General features: G+C 43.8%; 1 protein-coding gene across 3 annotated transcripts in view; it reads right to left on the bottom strand.

The window, feature by feature from the left end:
* Positions 1-14,819, bottom strand: part of RAB11FIP3 (RAB11 family interacting protein 3) — a 579,011-nt gene extending 564,192 nt beyond the window's left edge. For all 3 annotated transcript variants that reach the window (XM_069210357.1, XM_069210358.1, XM_069210359.1), the window contains exon 1: positions 10,982-14,819. In XM_069210357.1, coding sequence (XP_069066458.1) covers positions 10,982-11,944 — 963 coding nt within the window. In that variant the 5' untranslated portion in view covers positions 11,945-14,819. The remainder of the gene's footprint in view (positions 1-10,981) is intronic.
* Between the last annotated feature and the right edge of the window lie 52 nt (positions 14,820-14,871).

The following is a 14,871-nucleotide window of genomic DNA, read 5'->3' as shown; positions in this document are numbered from 1 at the left end:
GTGCGCTGGCATACAGTAATGTGTAGTGATGTATAGGGCAGTGCCGTAGAGTGGTACAGAATACAGCAGTGACTGAGTGCACTGGTGCAGATTACAGCGTACGGGGTGGACGAGAAAAGAAGCAACATGGAAGAGATGGGAGAGAATAGAAGCTACATGGACTGCGATATGGGAGACGGACTGAAAACACAACACTCACATGAAGTGCTTGAACACAAAAGAAAAAGTAGCTCCAAAAACCAGACCACTGGTGGGTACAAGTACTTGATCCATGCTCTCGGGGAGGGCCAAAGACACGGAGAGGACATGACGCCCGCATGCCGTGACAAACAGGGATGAAGAAAATAAGAGAGAAGCTGACAATTGCTAAGTTATGGGCAAGCTGTAAAGCCACTGTGCGTAAACAAATGTTTCTCAGAGACAGCACAGGTGTTGCCTAGGTAAAAACCTAAAAACATACAAACTGCTTCTATGAATGACAAAATTAACATCAAAATAGCACCAAATAACCGTAACTGTTATGTGTCCCAGTCTACCTATGTATATATATGCAGCCATAAAAAAGGGGAAATCGTGCTATTGCTGGGGTACCTGTAATTCCTGAGGCTCACTTTATGTACCTTTCTTAGGACTCCTCCTAACCTCTGTCCACATTGGAAAGAGCTTAACAATGTAAATATCACCTGCACTCTTCTCCTAAACGCCATTCAGCAGTGCTCCTAGCCTAACAAGCAAAGGCTGCTGGGAACAAACATTAGAAAAAAAAAGTACCATCCAAGACTTTGTTTTATCATGCTGGCTTAATCTCAGTGCAGCTATGTTTATTCTCCTTATCTACAACCAGACGTGTATTCGATTCAAACTAGAAACCAAATAATTTCTCCCTTAGTGTCTGGATCGTTGAAAGCTAACTAAGCATGGAACCTGTCTCATCCTTTGCATTACACACTACATAAAAGCCATAATAATTCTGTGTGCTAAAATATAAGAAAATCCAAATATTGGTCAGCTTTATACAGGGGAAGGTCTAATCTCCTGTAGACGGTTGTGGTAGTGTTTTCAAAGGATTGCTCTGGGTGGTCGTTTCTGCATATGCCTTGCATGCTGTTTTCCACAATTGCCAGGGGACAGGGAGAGCAGAAGGCCTTCTCTACCAGCCTCGAGACTAAGGGGAGGTGGTCCTATGCCTGGCTGGAGTGCCTAGTTTCAAAAAGGCAAGAAAGGCAGTTGAATAAAGGTGCCCATTAGATAGAGAAGCCCCAGGTGGCACCCCTTGAATAACTCTACACTTGGCATCTTAACAGAAGCAGCAACAAACTATTGAAATTTACTTGTAAAACATCATCTGTTTGCAACCGCTGCAATACACTGCTTAGCGGTCAAGGAGAGAAGCACATGCAGGATGTGAAAAGGATCATCCAGGCAAGTCAGGAGTGGGACTGAACCCACTTGTTCCAATAGAGCATAAAAGCGAACGTATGTAGTGGAGAACTTCTTTCAATATTCACTCATGAGGACACATCCACAGCTTTAAGTGAGGTGAGCCCCTCTGGGTCGCAGACCATGAAGCAGTCAAAACCTGACCGTAAGACAGGTCTTTAGCAGGGCCTATTTGGCTTCATGCAAACGGCTGGTGTGATGAATAGAAAGGCTTTTTTAAACCTGCCTTTTTTTAAAACTCTAGCTCTGCAATTTAACACGTCACACCATTTCATGAAACATTTCTCATTTCACTTGTAGGGCTATGACAACATTTTCATTTGTTCCAGAACTTCTATGTCTTAAAATGATCCACTACAAATCATATGGCAGAATGAAGCAACAGCATGATAAATGTTAACTAGTGCCACACAACCTGACAGCACCACATCAATGGTCAACAGAAATCAACCAAGCTCCAAAGTTCTTGGTACTGGATTCAACCCACTTCTTTTATTCTTGTACACATTTTTAGATCAAGCCTTCCAGAGAGCTAATGTGAGCTTACCAGATCCTACTGCAGGCCTAAACCTGCCCATTGCTTACTATCGGTTAGCATTATTGTCACTCTCAATTCATTGATTCTTATTTTTGTCCCTCGCTCTACAGCATAGCCTCTTTACTGGTGCCCTTCCACAGCTCAATTTTAAGGAACTTTTTTCTTTAAGAACTCCACAAGGGTGCATATGTTTGTCAGTTCTCTCCCTCAAATGCTTCCCTCCCCACTCCTTGCTCCGTGTTCTTCTGTTTCATCCCTGTGCTCCTCGCCTGTGCTTCTCTCCCCACAATTCATGTTGTTCTTGCTCGCTTATTTGCTTGTCCCCCTATGGCCCTTGTTGCACCCTCTACTACGTTGCCCCAAGAAGCTGGACTGGAAAGGCCGTCTCTTCTGCTTTAACGTGGCCATTGCTTTACAAAATTGCTCTTGGTTTTCAATTATATTGTACCATCCACACAATATACTCTATTTGCCTAGTTTGTTCCAGGTCATTGAAAAAGTTTGACAGTGGTGACTGATTTCAGGAGTGGTTCTTTTAGCTCAGTTGTAATATGAATGCATCAGTAACCACCAACTAATGTCTGGCTGGAACATTAAAATAAATTCTCAACTAACTTTTGAAAGTTGCTCCTGGTCCCATTCCTGCCCCCTGTTTTACATACTATTCTGTTTCAGCAGATCGGAATTAATCTAATTTTAAGATGTTTAATTGAGTGACCCAATAGAAGTGAATGGCAGAAAAGCAGTATTCTTAATGAGCCACTATTGCCATTTTAGGTCCAGCTTTCAAGACCTGTTGTATATACTGTAGAATATACTTCTGTGTGGGCTTAAAGACTGCCCACTGCTTTTCATTTGTTTGTTGCAGTGTCCTTTAAAAATCTTTGCTTGCTAGTGGTCAATCCTTCCTCTTTGTCCCACCTTTTTAGGGTTGAGTGCGCGCTAGCTCCCCGGAACATGTTGTAATCTCTCTGTGGGCTTCTAAACACGCCCATGTCACGCCCGTCACTTTCATTAGTTCATGGGCTTGCATTTAAAAAAAAAAAACAACTATTGATTCCATTTGTGAAAGGCATGCATACATCATGCCTTTTCCGGTGTTTAGCCCTCCTCGAGCACACCAGTAAACTACTGAAAACATACAAGGCTCTGTGTTTTCAGCAGGTTTCTGGGCTACTTTATCTTTTCATTTCCTGCACAGCCCGCTCTCGCTTGGTAGAAGTCGAGCACTTTGAATGACATCTACCCTGTTACATGGATAATTGCATTTTTGCTGTTTACATGGATAATTGCACTTTTGCCGGGAACATGGATAATTGCACTTTTGCCGATAAGTTTCACTGAGTGCAAACTTCTGTTTCTTTTTCTGTGTCTCCTTTACGCTCATGGCGACCATCAGCTCGCATATGAGAAACTGTTTTACTTTTCATTATTAGCTTATGTGGCAAGAAAACTCTGGTTAGGAGTTTACAATGCTAAAAGCTCTAACACGACCAAACGTGAGACCTGGTACATTACAAATGCTTGTTCTCTTTTGTTTCCTTCCAAGGAGCAGGGACCAAGTACTGTATCTTCACACTTTGGTTGTTTATCTGTTCGGTTGGGGGTGTGAGGGTCATTTTTTTAAATTTATTTCCTGCTCATGTTACATTATGGGTGCGGGTTCAGCTTCAGCGCCTGTTTATTGCATCTTCCCTTTTGCCCCCACCTTCCACTGGTGTTGCTGCCATCCTTCCTGCACCGTTGTCAGTTTTTAACTATACTTCCTAAATCATTTAATCTTCCCGTGCCGCGCCCTTCTCTGCTTTAAACATTTCTGTGCCGTATTTTGATTCCAAACAGCTTGTTTTTACGGTTTTGCCACTGAATATTTGATTTGTTTCCGATCGGTGCGTCTTTGCATTGTTTTCTTTCTTTTTTTTTTTTTTGTAGAGACAGAGTTGACGCCCAGACTCGAACCTGGTTCCCGTAGTTCGGGATATTGCTCCACATCCTCTCTCTGCTTCAGATATTCTGAGTCTGATAATGTAAAGAGTGAAAAGGTTGTATTTGGGGAAAATACACACTCTACGTAATAAAACAAAACAATTAGAACTTTTTTGAGATCGGTTGCTTCTGTCTGTTCATGCGAGGGGTGAGTTTATTTCCCTAAAACATTTGTTGCTGGGATTCCAACCTGGAATCCTGTGGTTGTCAGCACAATGCCTGTAAGGGGTTGCTACATAAGTTACAGTAGCTATAAGGATGGTGAGTCTGGATCTGGATTCTGAAGGTGTCTCAGGGGGAGGTCAGTTGTTTTTGGGTTTTGGCGTGCTGATGCGCAGGCGGCTTAACGTAATGGGATGGTTTAACCTGTAGCAACCAAACTCTTTTTTTGGCAATGAAGCCTGTTGTCCCCTCTAATTGCTTTGTGACATGTCATTGCCAGTTAAAGCCACAATGTTACTGTGCTAATATTTCCATAATTGATCTTTGCTCTGAAACAGTGGCCACTGGCACAGCGCCAAGCATCACATTTCCTCCATTTACTGCTGACAAACACCCAAGCGGTCAGATCACGCCTGCACTGCCCTCTAGCGCCAATGTCAGGAAACTCCAGGGCCTGGCATTTCCAAAAAAAAGCCTGACCTAGAAAAACACTGCAGCCTCTCTTTGTTTTGTTCATATTGTTTCCTTGATGAAGTGACATGTTGAACCACTGACACTGGGACTGTTGTTTCACAAGCACAGGAAGTCAAGCCATGTAGTTCAAGTTTTTTTTCCTCAGGGATATTTTTTATATGTTCCTCGAGCTGCACCTATTTCACCAGGATAACTATGCTTGTTTGTTTACCCCTAAATCTAGCATCTTAAGAGTACGTCTGTTCTATGACATGCCAGCTGTAGTGTAGCAGGGATGCTGTGGGCCCTGGTGCCTTCGCCCGAGATCATCACTATTGACTCATTTGTTGTAGTTTCAACAGCCTTTGCAGTGACACCATTCTGCTTTCATGACTAAGTGTTTTGATGATGGCCAAGCCCATCCAGTGCAATATTGTTTCCGTGTCAGACATGGCTACTGCTGCCTTGCTCCCACCTGCACTTTTTATCCTTTTAAAGCGCTCTGATGATGTTCCTTTGCTGATAAAATATAATTAAATGACTAAAAGATAAAATGCATTGCATCTGTAGATCATAAATTCCAGCTACAGTGAGCACTACCCTGACCCTTAAGTACACCTCTTTACTGCATAGGTATTTGCATATTTACCATACAATCCCAGAACCAGCCCTGACAAATGCCCCACTACCAGTGTCTACAAGCCAGGGCAGATAATAAAGGGGTAAAAACAGCCGTCATGGTTAAATCTTGTACAGTGTATACCGTTTTAGAAGGCTGGCAGTAGCTAGTCCCTACTCTCTGCAGACGCATGTAACTTTAAATATGGCAGTATTCCACCAGTGAGCAGCACTACCTCAGTGCAAGTTCAGTTGAAAAAAAAGTGCCTTACTTTAGTGCTTCTTATGTAGAGTAAATTCTAATATTTATCTTTTGAGGGATTCTTCAGCATGGTTTTAATTGTAATTAAGTTTCACTCAGTGTCACACATAAGGCATGGAATGTCACACATAGGCACACTCTCACCATGGTAATGTCACACATAAGAAACTTGGCACCCATGCACAACCCAAATAATCATGCCATTCAAAGCACACTCTCCTCTCCAATATACATCTGACTGATCTCACACTGCTGACAGCTAAACTCTCAAGCAATGCCTTGTGCGGTTGTAAAGGTGCAAGCATGTAGTGTTTTACTGCCCTTAACTGAGTTGAATTGCAATGCTCCCTGCAAAACCTGAACCCTTGGATGCATTTTCAGCAGATGTGGCACACATGGAAGTGAAACTGTCTAAACAATTAGAGGGTAAGTTCTGCAGAGTAAAGTAAAGTTTATACCAACTTGCTTAAACTGTATTATCGTCTTCAGACATTCTGTATGTGCCACAAACTCAGGAGGGAACGTCACCTGCCTATCAAAATAAACTGGGACACTATTTTCCTTCTGCAAAAACAGTGAGACCTTCTTAAATGCGACATGTTTACCCATACTTGGGTCCCAGGCTCCCTGTGCCACGGAACTCCAGCTGCACCTCACTGAGGAGGCTAAAAAATGTTGGTGTGTTTTTTTTCAAGAAGGGACATAGCCCAGCAGTCAGCTATTGAATTCACTGATAGGAGTCCCTTTTATTTTGGTACCCGTACATATCCTCTAAACCCAGTACGACCCCGATAGTAGGCGGTCCACAAGCGATTAATTTGATATTTACAGAACAGAAGGCAGTTGGAGTATACCTGCTACTTGCTATCAAATGGGTGTTTGGACACAAACTGCACAGCGGAAATTCAATGTGTTTTCACTTGCATAATTTAGCTGGTTGTTGGTGTCTTATCATTTCAATTGGTTTCAGTGACTATTTTTAATATGTGGATCTTCACATGTTTTTTTGTTTCCTGGACTATAACTTTGCAACATGTGCACAGCACCCACGCTGCCCTACAACATAGTTAAAGACGTTGGCAAAGCCAAAAGCTCTTGTTAAACACTTATAAGGTCCCAAAAACAAGACCTATTGGCTATGCCAATGCTTGGTAATATTGCGAACCTGGTCCGAGGGCATTAGAGTGTTCACAAGCCCGCCAGATAGTATGCAATTTTCCTTTCAGGATTCTGAGGTCAGACTCAAACCTAGTTTCAAACTCAGTAGATCTAGTCGCTAGACTACATCTCCTCCCATGTTTCATCTACCAGTCAATGGCTTAGCTAATTACAAGGAAGTAGCAGAGGCCAGCTACCACCATCATGGTTGAGCTAGCAAATGCCAAAAAGCAATTATTTTTGTGCATTGGAATGTTGTCGGAAAGATTTCCACATTCCAATGAATATCAAATGTACTTCCTAGCAATTACATGAAACAGCCGATTATGTTGCAGTTTCAGGGGGAAAAAAGTCACCACATACTTACCCAAATGGCATTGTTGTACTACTCCATGAAGATAAACCGCGGACCAGAACAGAATTCTGCCAGTTTCACAGATGGTTCAAATAAAGAAGTCAGGTGGAGAATCTTTATCTCTTGTTTAAATAGTTGATTAAGTTTACACTAGCGTGCAAGATTATTTATATTTCAGTTCTTGGTGATTTGCTGGGCTTGCATGGGACTTCCTTTCTCAGTCGTTCATAGGTAGTATGCAAATGTCAGTAATAACCACAGTTTGATGATGGTGTGCTATCCGTCACTGGAGTGAGTGGAGTAAGACAGAGGTTTTTCCAAGCATTACAGGTGTTCACTTTCAGTCAATCCACTAGCAGACAAATAGTCACATATTGACAGTTTCGGATGAGAGGCACGACCAAATGGAGACAAAAACTGCACTTTCCTTTCCCTGCGTGGCCCAGGTTTCTGCATGGGGTTGGCACTATTTAACATCCAATTACTATTTACCACCCACTAGCATTTCAAAATTATTTAATCAGCCATTCACCTTCTACCATTACTCATTCACGGACCACCATTCTTCCATGTTCCATTTTACTACTTATCCAATCGCTATCCTTTGATTCACCAATGCTGCAGACATGACTTCAGGAACGTGGCACAACCTTCCACATGTCCCGTCCAGAACTGTGCACAATAGAAGAGAGATAGTCACCATAGTTGCACATAAACCTCCAGATGAGGTGCCCAAAAAATGGACACAACACCCTCGAAGTGGCCTCTAGAACCAAACATCAAATGAGGCCTCCAGTACCAGATAAACTATAATAAGGTGGTACTTAGACTGTGACAAAATATACCAGAAGATGCCTTCAGATGTAGGAGCAAGACTTAGCTGAGGCACGCACGCAGTACATCAAATTGGACTATAAGCACTTGAAACAATACCCCAGATGAGCCCTCCAGCAGTGATCCCAGCACCATAGATGGAGCATCTGAGTCGGAGCACAAAATGCCCGAAGTGGCCTTCAAAGCTATTAGCAATACTGCAGGAGAGGAATTGTGCTTAGGCTCAATATTATACATGGGGCCTTTAGATGTGAACACAATGTTCCAGAAAGGACCTTACCAGTGAAGTCTGCACTACTAAGTTGTAGCACTAAAACCTTTTCCTGCCCTTGGTATTACTGCCCTCTGGTCACCATGCCATATTGTTTAACCACATTACAGTCATCCAATAGTGAACTCAAAGATACTTTAGGGTAAGAGAAGCTTGCACTATTGCAACTAACACTACAGCATTTCTGTAACTATGCTGCGGGTGTAGGGGAAACTTGCACTACTAGTATAGTCGCTATCAATGGTGTGTGTGTGTGTGTCCGTCAGTCTGTCTGTTTTTGAATGTGTTGGAAGGAAGGTAGCACAGTTGCTACATATGCAGTACCTGTTTTATATGACGGTGTGTAAGTGCATGGTGCTGATATTGCTGCTTGGGTTTGAACGTGGTCTGCTTGTTAAGGAAGCTTGAATAATGCACCTGCACGATACGCTGGTGAAGCTTGGTAAAATGTTTTCAGTACAGAAAAGCCAACATGACCAGTTTGTCATGGGTTGTTTTTAATCGGGGAACACTACTGTAAGTCAGTAGAGGGAAAGTGTTTCAGAGAACAGACATTTTTAAGTCGTACCTAACAGACAGCAAAAACTTGACCCATTATAGCAGTACCAAAACTTACAGATGGCTTAAAGCTGTCAATTGCTTGGCTTTATTGTCACTCTGATCTACTTGATTCTCATTCGATGACTTGACTTGTCCATCATCTGTATGTTCCTCTCATACAGCATAACCTCCTTACCGTACTTTTATTTGGCTCACTTGAATTCTTTCATTATTTACTTTTAGAACTCTTTTTAGGTCTCATCTACCAGACAGCCTTTAGGTCTCATAGGTGAAAGCTTCTTGTAAACCATACCAAAAACGTAAGCGGATTTAGACTCAGCCCATTACTTGTTATTGGTTGGCCTTTTTGTCAGTCTCATTTTATTGCTTCTTATTCTATGGCTTGCTTTTCTCTTCTTGGAGCATAGTCTCTTTCCCATCCTTTTGACTGGCTGACTTGTAATGATTCCACTGCTCACATTGAGCGAGCTCATTTTTTCCATGCAGCACTCCATCAGAGTGCATGTCTTTTCTTGCTCTCCCTCATGTAATGCTTCCTCCCTAAAAGACCTGCCCCACAATCTCAGCTTTGCTACCTACCCATTACAACTTTTCTGTAAATGCACAACAGGTATTTTTGCCAGGGTATGACTAAAGAGCAGACTTTAGGGGTTGTTTTTCTTTTATCTCCTGCAATTCCCACGCAGCACAAAAGCTTAGGCCTTGGCACACAAAGACTTTTATGGTGGAGGGGTAAGCTACAGCAGTCAATTAGCTGGTGTTTGAGGTAGACTGTGTAATTAGCATTACTGAAAATGAGATCTCTCTTCTCCTGGAGACCCCTAAATCTATGCCCTTGGCTACTGCGGAGGAACAAATGGCAGGCGCATGTTTCAGGTCTGAGGCCTGCAGAAAGTAAATTGAACCTTGGCAAGCGCTTTCCTTTAAAAATGCTTAATCTTTTAAAATTCCATTCAGAGGTTTCCTGAGTGAAATGTATTTCAAAAATAAACCATGCCATATATACAGATTCAAAATATTGAATTCCGCGGACAGTTTTGATACCTTAAGATGTTTTTGTTTTTCCTCCAACATTTTAAAATGTTTTTTCCATTTAATGTTTTTAAACAATTCTTTAAAAACAAGGCAAAGCTAAAAGCTTGGTACTCCTTATGAAGGCGAGCCCTACTGACTTTGCCAACGCTTGCTGATACAACCCTTCTTCCTTATTCCAATAGAGTTACTTGATGGTTTTAGCTACAGCCACAATAAGTGATGAACATTAGTCGTATTATTAACATTGTCCAGTTGACATTTAAAATAATTGCTGATATTTCATGGGCAAAAATACAGTTTAACAACCCAGCGAACGCATTAAAAATATGTCAGTTGTACTGGGAAAAGAACTTAACAAAGACATACATCACTTAAAAGTAGGGCTAATAAACATTTCACATATTCCAGCCCATCAAAATAAGAACTGAATCTTGGCTATGACATCCAGCAATGCTGATGGTTGCCACACAAAGCCCTAAATCAGTGCACCCTTATGAATGAATGAACGAACGAAATTGATTAATAAAGAGTACTGTTTCCCCTAAAGGGGGTGGGGGGCTAGTACTAGCTAACAATTCAAAACTGTCCAGATAACCAGGGACAAATTAGAAGGGCAACGTTACAATAAGAACCACCAATGTTTAATTGATTCCTACAAATCAAACAATTTCCCTCTATTCTCAAAGAAAGTAGAGGTGGGTTTCAAGCCCCCAGTAACAAAGGCTGAATAACAGCTTCAGAGAACGGACTAGCTTGCTGGGTGTCAAAATACAGTTCGTGCCCTTTGTGTTTCCGACCCTTTGACAATGTATCTGTTCGTTTTTCCTGCTCCAAAAAACAAATATATTGTTCTCAATATCCCCGCTGACCATCTGCCGCCCTACTCCAACCTCCTTAGGACCCAGGTTGCTTTCCTTACCGGGCTCTAATAAAGTGGCAGCAAATCTGAATTTATGTTCCTCCAGTTCGAACACACACAAAAGAAGATCAGACGTACACAATTCTGCTTTACTCAACCTACACGCCCTCCATCACCTTGCAAGATGCACCACGGGAAAACTCCAGCATAACTGGATCTGTTTTCTGAAATACACACTTGCGTTTTCTCTATTTTAAAATTGCCCCAGCTGGGGGCTTTGTGGAGCAAACTAGCAGAGAGAGAGAGAGAGAGAAAAAGGAAAATATAGACACATATGGAAAAGAATATGAAGGGATACCATTCTAGAGTATATGTAAGGAATGCATTTTATTTACTTGGAAATTTAGACATTTAAGGATGCAGTGTCTTAGATAAAGTTAAGTATTTACCTGTTCTGCTCCGTAAGCTGTTGCAAAATGGACAAACTCTTCTATGCTAACAAATCCATCGCCATCTTGGTCAAGGGCATCAAACACAGCACGCAGGCGAGCAGCCTCATCCTCACAGATTGGGGCATCGTCCTTGGTAGGGTTAGGCAGGTTTACATCCTGAAGGGGCTCAGTAGTTTGCACTTGATGGGAGTGACAACTTGCAGCAAAACTGGGGTCCGCATAGCTTTCATGATGGGGCAGTCCTTCGGAGATTAGGGAAGGGTAACAAACATCCTCTGCACATGGGGATGCGCTATCAATGTGGCCTGCATGCTTCTCATCAAGAGAGGAAGGAGGATCAAATAGCAAAGCCTGGGAGGCTCCAAGATGTTTATAGGACTCTACAGACAAAAGGTTAGTTTCCTCTTCTAAGGTTTGCAGATCCACGAGAAACCCATTTACAACTTTGGAAGTTTGATCTCCATTATTGGAATGAGGAGACAAAGACAGGTCTACTAACAACTCCCCACCTCTAGTCACATCGGTGCATGTTTCAACAGGAAAAGGATCCAACACCTCAAAGTTAAAATGTGATTCCCATTTCTCATCTCGGCCAATGAGAGGAGGCAATTCTGACGGTGTGCTTCCATCATGCCCTAAACCATACATCTCATCTATGCCCTCTTCCAGCCGACACAAATATTCAATTGGACCTTCAGCGAAGGGATCCTGGTTATCGATCCTGTTCTTGTCATTTTTCTCCAGAAGAGGTGGCAGTTTGCTGGGAGTCAGAACGAGGCTGGGTCTTTCATGGGGGTCTCCCTGACCCAAAGGATCTGTACATTTCTCAATCTCCATGATGAAATATTTACCATTCTGCTCCGGGAACAGCATACTGCCAAACATCTGCCCCCCAGGATCAAGCCCACTTTTAACATCTGGTTCTGATATAGTTCTTAACAAATCCGCCTCCATTTTCATCGGTTTTACATACGATGAAGTAAGTCAGACATGCCCATCATCACTTTGCAAAATGCACCAACGCAAAACCTTTAACAATAGAAAGGCCAAACTGCTGTTCATTGCATTCCTACCAGGTAATGCCACCATGTAACAGGCTGATGGACACACAGCATGCATTCTTTGCAGCCCGGCATTCATTGCAGAGTCTGTGTCAGGCATGAATGCATCCCCAAATTCTTCAGAAAGAGGCTCATGATATTATGCAGAAAGATTCAAGAAAATTCAATAAACTCCCCCTCGTGCAACTCCAAAAGTAGTACTTATTCTTGGAGAGTGATACGGCGATGTAACAAACAGGGGATGTCTGCTTCTTTCATGGAAAGATTCTTCATCCGGGTGCAATGAGCTCTGATCTGGAATCTCTGACGAGTCCTGAGCAAGCTCTGACAATTGAGAAAAAAGCAAAGAGTCTAGATCAGGTGTTGGGACCTCAGAACTTTGGTCAGGGTATGGAAACTGCAGTAGGCTTTGGTCAGGTGTTGGGGATAGAGAAGAGCTTTGATCAGGAGTTGAGGACTGTGACGTCCACTGGTCAGGGGAAGGTGGCAGCAAAGCACTCTGATCAGGTGTTGGGGTGTCTGAACTTTGATCAGCAAAAGGGAAGTGCAACACACTTTGATCACATATTGGGGATTTTGTCGAGCTCTGGTCAGGAGCTGGGAACTCAGATGAAATCTGGTCAGGTGAGGGGAAATCTGATGAGCGCTCAATGAACTCTAAAAGTTGCGAAGTGCTTTGGTCAGGCTCTGGAAACTGACATGAGGCTGGGTCACACTCTTGGAATTGTGTTAAACTCTGCTCTTGGAATGGAAACAAACTCTGGTCTGGCTCTGGGAACCGCAATAAGCTCTGTTGTGGAAGTGGAAAATATAACAGATACTGGTCTGGTGATGGTAACTCCAAAGAACAGTAGTTGCCAGCTGGGAACTGTAATGAACTCTGGTCCGGCACTGGGAATTGTAAGGAACTCTGCTCTAGCTCTGGAATCAAAGATGAACTCTGATCGGGATAAGAGTACAGAAAAGAACTCTGGTCAGGCTCAGAGTCCTGTGATGAACTTTGGTCTGGTGCAGGGTACTGTGATGTACTTGTGTCTGGCTCAGGATATTGAGATGAGCTTTGGTCAGGCACAGGGTACCGAGACGAACCCTGGTCCACCACAGGGCTTTGCAAGGAACCCTGGTCCTGCAAAGGGTACTGCAAAGAACTTTGGTCAGGCAGAGAGATTAATGAAGAACTCCGAGCCAAATCTGACAGGTGCGATGAACTCTGGGTAGGGGCTTGGTGGTCCAGGTTCTTTAACGTGAAGTTGTGGTTCAAAAGGAATATACGTTGATCCTCTATCTGAGCCCAGGAAGCATAAGCATTTCACTACTTCTGAAAAGATTATACAGGACTCTGTCCTCACATCTTCATGACTGGGAGCATGAGAGCTGAAACAACTGGCCATGGGATGCCTTCATTTGTCAAAAGTAGTAAAAGTAGTGCAGTTTTATCTCCTCCGGTACTACTTGGACACTTATCTCTACTTTTCAAGTAGCAGACAAGATTCCTGTCCCATCACTCCTTGTGAAGCTTGCCCCTGTTGAGTTTCTTTTAAGTATCCTAGCTTCCCTTGGCAATCACTATACGGATCAAACCAGCACTGCATTCTTCATGTAATCAAGGAAGCAGACATCCTTTATGACTGACGCTTCAGGATTGGGGACCATCTTCAATACCTGCTGTACCAGAGCCTTTCATCAGTACTCAATGTAAGGAGGTGCTCCTCCTTGCCATACGCCAGACGTCGGCCCACTTCGTAGAACCCGTTGAATGAGATCTCTCCTCTGTATGTTCCTCTTGGGTCCCTCTCTTGTGTAAAGCATTAGCTATGGTCTTCGAATCAATGCCTAGTGTACGAAAGCCCTCTCCGTAATATCCATTGGAATTGGGCACTCTCGGCAGAACAGACTGAATCAGAGCTCTCGCTCGTGGCCCGGGGTCCTCTCCTCTGCAGCCATGAAATGGGTCCTCTTTGCACGTACCTCTGTTCCGAGACCTTCTCGGAATCCAGTGGATTGGGACTCTCTGTTTTGTGACCACTGAGTGGGGCTGTATCCTCAGTACCCGCTGATTCGAAGATCTCTTCTCCGCTGCGGCGGATGTGGGACTCTACCTACTACTGAATCCTCCTCAAAATCCACCAGTGAATAACCCCGCACCACAAACCTCCTTAATTTAGGGTCCCCCCCCCCGGCGTATACCTTGGATTAGCAAACTGCAGTCTGCTTCCACCAGGCCCGGGCCGTACCTTTCTATCCAGCACTCTACCAACGTCCTTCTCTCCGCAGTAGTCACAGAAACCCTGTTCCCATTCAATCTCTCTGTTAAGCCACTGTTAGGGTCCACCGACGGCTCATGCTTAACCTCAGGTTAGCCACTCTCCCCTCAGCACCCTGGACAGGACCCTACCCTCCGGCCTGGGAGTCACGGGCTACCAATTCCTTCAAAAAGACACCTTTTCCAAGCCTGAGGGCCCGTTCATCTCACAGGTGGACAGAGGCGCGGGATGGAGAGTCGCCAGCGGGATGCAGAGGCGGCGACGGCTGCTACTGCTCTGCTTGCTGCGGATCTCCAATGCCGTAGATGAAAAGACGCTGCTCCGCGACCTGGTATGTGACGGGACACGGTTGATGACGCTGCTCTCCTCCGCTCCGCGGTGAGGGATGGGGATGCTGATGCCTCTGTCCTCGCGACCACTGGAGAACGCCTCCTTCTGCCTAACCGCCGCAGCACCAGAGAAGTGACGTCACAGCCAAGCGCGCTCCCTGTTCCCACTGGGATTCGTTGAGCATGGGCCCGCTCTCCTCTCCCTCAACTTGAGCGCAAGCACGCACATCTAC

Source organism: Pleurodeles waltl, chromosome 10 (assembly GCF_031143425.1).
Source record: "Pleurodeles waltl isolate 20211129_DDA chromosome 10, aPleWal1.hap1.20221129, whole genome shotgun sequence".
Classification (NCBI taxonomy): domain Eukaryota; kingdom Metazoa; phylum Chordata; class Amphibia; order Caudata; family Salamandridae; genus Pleurodeles; species Pleurodeles waltl.
Note: the sequence above shows the minus strand (reverse complement) of the source record. Positions and strands in the feature narration are given on the sequence as shown.